This window comes from Nematolebias whitei, unplaced genomic scaffold (genome assembly GCF_014905685.2).
Source record: "Nematolebias whitei isolate Nwh7 unplaced genomic scaffold, NemWhi1 Nwh_scaf_1691, whole genome shotgun sequence".
NCBI classification, from domain to species: Eukaryota; Metazoa; Chordata; class Actinopteri; order Cyprinodontiformes; family Rivulidae; genus Nematolebias; species Nematolebias whitei.
This window is the reverse complement of record NW_023620236.1, coordinates 2,036-7,185: the sequence shown is the minus strand read 5'-3', so window position 1 is coordinate 7,185 and position 5,150 is coordinate 2,036. Positions and strand designations below refer to the sequence as shown.

Genomic DNA, 5,150 nt, shown 5'->3' with positions numbered 1-5,150 from the left:
TATATATGTATGTATGTATATATATGTATATATGTATGTATGTATATATATGTATATATATGTATGTATATATATGTATGTATGTATTTGTATAATTTTTTGTGTGGACCCCAAGTACCAGTTTGCAGTTTGAGAACCACTGGTTTATAGTGCATGTGATCTGATGTCAGTAGTAGCCAGGCATATGTTGCATTCTGGGATGCAGTAGATGAAACAAACCAGTAATAAAGAACTGATAGCATATTTAAATTTCCAATAGAGTTTTTGTTTTATTTGCTAGTTGCTCCTTTCTATCAGTCGGTTCTCTAGAGGGCTCTGAAAAGCAAAACGCTGTACTTTGAAAACATATTCCCAAAATCCATTCAGGTTTCTGCTCTTACAGTTTGGTCTGAATTAAAGCCCAGAAACTGTAACTACCATGTTGCTGTCTAGCTCAGAACAGAGAACCGTCTTAACGTAGTTACTTTGTTTATGCCTGCTGCAGACGCAGGTAATTAATTAGCAGAGTGGATGTTCTGTCGTGGTGACACATTTTTTGGTTCGTTTAGATTCCGCTTGCAGTTTTCTTTGTGTGGGAATAAACCAAGACACAGATAAAAATAGAAATAGTAATAAATCCGCAAATACAAAAAAAATGCATTAACTGATTCTGATCTGAGGAAAAGAACTAAAGGTGTGAAAATGTGCTTAAAATCAGGATATGATCTATTCCTGAAATATGATCAATCATACACTAATAATTTTGATGCTGATGATATTTATGTGTAATCTTCCATCTACAGCAGGACTAATCAAATGTTTCTAATGCGTTACAAGTTTTGTGCCAGCTGGTGTTTTAAAACAGATGGTTACTGGCACCTCTGAGAGAATCTCTTCCCAGTCCTTTTCTTGTCAGAGTCGTTCCTCGTTGCTCCTTATTTGACTCTCAGATAACCTCCTTTCTCCCTCCTCCCCTCTCTGGATCTAAGGTCAAATGGCAGGTGACCACACCCAGCTGGAGTTTCATAACATTGAGACGGGCATTGTGACAGAGAAGCGCTTCATGTCCATGGTGCCCTCCAACTTCATTGGCCACCTCCAGAGCCTCTCCTTTAATGGCATGGCCTACATAGACCTCTGCAAAAATGGGGACATTGATTACTGTGAGCTCAATGCAATGATTGGCTTCAAGAGCATCATTGCTGACCCAGTCACCTTCAAGTCACGGTCCAGCTACGTGACACTCACTACCCTGCAGGCCTACTACTCCATGCACCTTTTCTTTCAGTTTAAAACCACCTCCCCTGACGGCCTCATCCTTTACAACAGCGGTGATGGGAATGACTTCATCGTGGTGGAGCTGGTTAAAGGGTAAGTATCTCTGTCCTGTTTGACTATAAAAATTTTAAAAAGAAAGTATCAGAGATACATATATATATATATATATATATATACCTGTACAGTTGTCCCTTGTTTATCGCGGGGTTTAGGGGCCACCCCACCCCACCCCTGCATGCGCAATAGGTGAAAAAACACAAAATAGGGATAAGATAAGATAAGATAGCACCTTATTGATCCTGCAGGAAATTGTGCCAGAGTTTCAGTACAACAACTACACATTTTAACACTATATTAATTAAACAGAATGTTAAATATGTTATAATCAATTGGTTCATAATTTAATATTTTTTCTCAGGATATTGTAACAAATTATCTTAGTTTTTTTCTTCTGCTTTCACTTTACTTTGCCAGCAGTTTGTTAAATGACATTTAATCAACAAGATGAAGCTAACTGACCTCAGCAAACTGAATAAACAGCTTTAACTCAGGCTTTTTGTTTTATAGATACAAAGATATAATTTGGAGTATAAGAGACATTTTCCACACATAACATGAGCACTGATAGATGTGCAATATTTGTTCATAATCTTGACATTAACAACTAAATTAATCCTTTTCTTGATGTTAGCAAAATAGTCCATGAACCACAAGTTGCATTGTAATGAAACTGTCACAAAAAGTCCTTGGTTTTTCATCCATAACTCGATGGTGTTAAATCAATTCAAGGTGTGTATCACAGCTAATCAATTTCAGCATCACAGAAATGGCTGTAACTCAGTCAGATTTGCAGATGTTGAGTTAAAATGTTGCATGCTAATAGTCTTTTCTTTCATATACATTCAGCTAACAACTCAAGGAAGATTTTAATGTTATTTATTTGGCATGTAAGGCAGCAGGGAATATGCATTTCTTCAATAATTCTTTTGTTTATGAAGTATTAAGCAACATTTCTCTCCCCCCCCCCCCCCCAGTCTTTCCAATACTCCTGTGCTGCCAAATCCAGTCATACTGTCAAATCTGTTTCCAGTTACCTTCATTATGTCTCTGACTTGGGAAATGGAGCCCACCTGATCAAAGGCAACTCAAATAAACCTCTCAGCGACAACCAGTGGCACAGCGTCATCATCTCCCGGGACACCAACAATCTCCATACAGTCAAGATCGATACCAAAGTCACTACGCAGACGACCACAGGAGCCAAAAACCTGGACCTGAAGGGTCAGTACCCAAATGGAATTTATTAACAATGCATCTGGTTTTAAGATCAGAACTAAAAGATGCACATTTGTGACAACAAAGTCCATGCTCAATAATCCAGGTATAAAATCCAACATTTTTCATTCGGGTCATCTGGACAGTTTCTTTTTTTGTGCTGAAACGTTTCACCTTCGATCCAGAAGGCTTCATCAGTCAAGGAAACACACAACAAAACTGATTCTTCCTCCAACAGCTTACTCCAAAGTGGAACAAACAAGTTCTGCTTGTGATAAGATGGTCTCTTTGGTACGCCCCTCCTCCATTGCCGGCCCTCTTCCTTGTTGACAGTCTCGTCAAACTGGTTGAAAACAACAAAGTCCATGCTCAATAATCCAGGTATAAAATCCAACATTTTTCAGTCAGGGAGAATCAGTTTTGTTGTGTGTTTCCTTGACTGATGAAGCCTTCCGGATCGAAGGCGAAACGTTTTAGCACAAAAAAAGAAACTGTCCAGATGACCTGACTGAAAAATGTTGGATCCACATTTGTGATTAAAATGTTTGTCTCCCATTCATTACCTGCATTTTACCTTGAGATAGAAATAATTTGCTCTTTTACCACAACAACTGTAATTTCAGGACTATTAAGTGCACCTGAAAAAGCCACGCCCACTAAATTTAAAAATAACTAACTAAATTGTACATATATAGGCAACACTTGTATATACAGTAAGCCGCAGGTGTCCATGTTGTGATGAGATATTTACACAGAAAGATGTTTTTAAACTTTTAATTAAACACATACCACTAACATACACAAATACGTTACAGTAAATGTTTTTGTAACTTTGTTACCCCCTCCCTGGGGGCACAACGGGGAGGGGAGGGGAGAACAATGAACCAACTTTCAATGGTCCACTGTCACCTGTTCTGTAATTTCATTAGTCAGATTATTTTAACCTTTATTTATACAAGAGAGACATACATTGAGCAGTTATGTGAGCACCCGGTTGTGACGAGGCTAAATGCTTTGGCTGCCTGAAGCTCGTTAACCTGTCCAAAAACAGAAATTCATAAATTAGCCGCAGCATTGTATAAGCTGCGGGTGTGAAAGCATGTAAAAAAAAGTATTGGCTTATAGTCCTGAAATTACGGCAATTATCTCTATTCATGGAAAATGCTTTTTTATACAGTAACCTTGTACAATATTTCTTTAACATAACACAATTAACAACATTTAAAAGTGCTTTACGTGAAGTAAATTGGTTTAATTAATGCTCTACTTTAAAACATCACTTTTTTTCTGTAAAATAATCTGGATGAGACAGAAGAAAGCATTTGGGAAATTGCATACGATCACATGGCGGGGGGAAAAACAAGAATAATTAATTCAACACTACTTGAAAGGTCTCTCAGGCACGAATGACGTTAATTAGGTTTTTTACTTCACTGTGTAAAGCTCGTTACTTTAACACAGAACTGTAAAATTAGTGATGTCATTTATTAGCACTAGAGGTCAGTGTCGTCTTGTTTTTATGTCTCTACAGGTAATCTTTATGTTGGTGGGGTGGCTAAAGAAATGTACAAGGAGCTACCCAAACTAGTGCATGCCAAGGAGGGCTTTCAAGGTTGCCTGGCATCTGTGGATCTGAATGGCCGCCTCCCGGACTTGATGTCAGATGCTCTGGACTGTGTGGGTCAGATAGAGAGAGGATGTGAAGGTGAGCACCTTTAAATCCTGCCTATGAGCCTGTTCTCTGCCGTTGTGTCAAACTGACTTCAAATATCACCATCAGAACTACAAAAAGTCTTCTATGTCCACCTAATAGAATATTTTCACACAGTTTTCTTTCTAAAAGGGTCTCAAAGTGTCTGTGAAACACCATGTACTAGAATCTTTTCAGCCTCCTACTTAGACAAACTTCACACACACTTAGTGAGTCACAGATACAGAGGGAGTCACGCTGGTAAGCTGTGGTGTGTAATTTGACATCCATAAAGTCTGTTAGTATGCTGTTAGGATGCATCACGCTCCAACACTCGTCCACAGGCAATCACTTCTGTCTCACTTGACTTTAATCTGATTATTCTCTTTGCCATATTTGTATTGTCACTGTTACTTTCTATTTTATCCTTATTCTGTTTGTTTTTTACTGTGCATGCATACTGGATCTTAGGTTTTGCCCAAAGCATTTCTTTTGAATTATGTATGAAAGCTTTGTTGCACGCATGAATATCATTTCCCCAGTCTAATGTGTGCACCATACCCTAAGACAATATTTGATTTCTTCTTTTTTTTTTTCTTCACTTTCATTCAGTTAGTTTATTTTCACAATTCATCCACCTTCTTATTATTGGATACTTTTGATTTGTTTCATGTTCCTGCAGAACAAATTTGCTGTATTTTCTGGTGTATAAGTCGCTCTGGATTATAAGTTGCATCAGTAAAAAAGCGTCATGAAGAGGAAAAAGACACATACAAGTCCCTTTGGTGCATAAGCCATATTTATTATGCATCACCGCTGACCTGTCACGTTTAAAACAGCTTCATTTTGACTGGGCAGTGCAGCAACATTCATCCATCCATCCATCGTGGCCAAAACCACTAGCTCTCCAGCGTTCCTCTGCTTGCAC

The 5,150-nt window shown here is 38.2% G+C and overlaps 1 protein-coding gene across 1 annotated transcript; it reads left to right on the top strand.

The window, feature by feature from the left end:
* Positions 1 to 968: 968 nt before the first annotated feature.
* LOC119429500 (neurexin-1a) lies at positions 969 to 4,237 on the top strand (the record flags this gene model as incomplete). Its single annotated transcript, XM_037697116.1, is given in 3 exon segments — positions 969 to 1,350; positions 2,348 to 2,538; positions 4,064 to 4,237. Coding segments are annotated over 3 exon segments (747 nt in total), but the record flags the coding sequence as incomplete, so codon positions are not given.
* Positions 4,238 to 5,150: the final 913 nt, after the last annotated feature.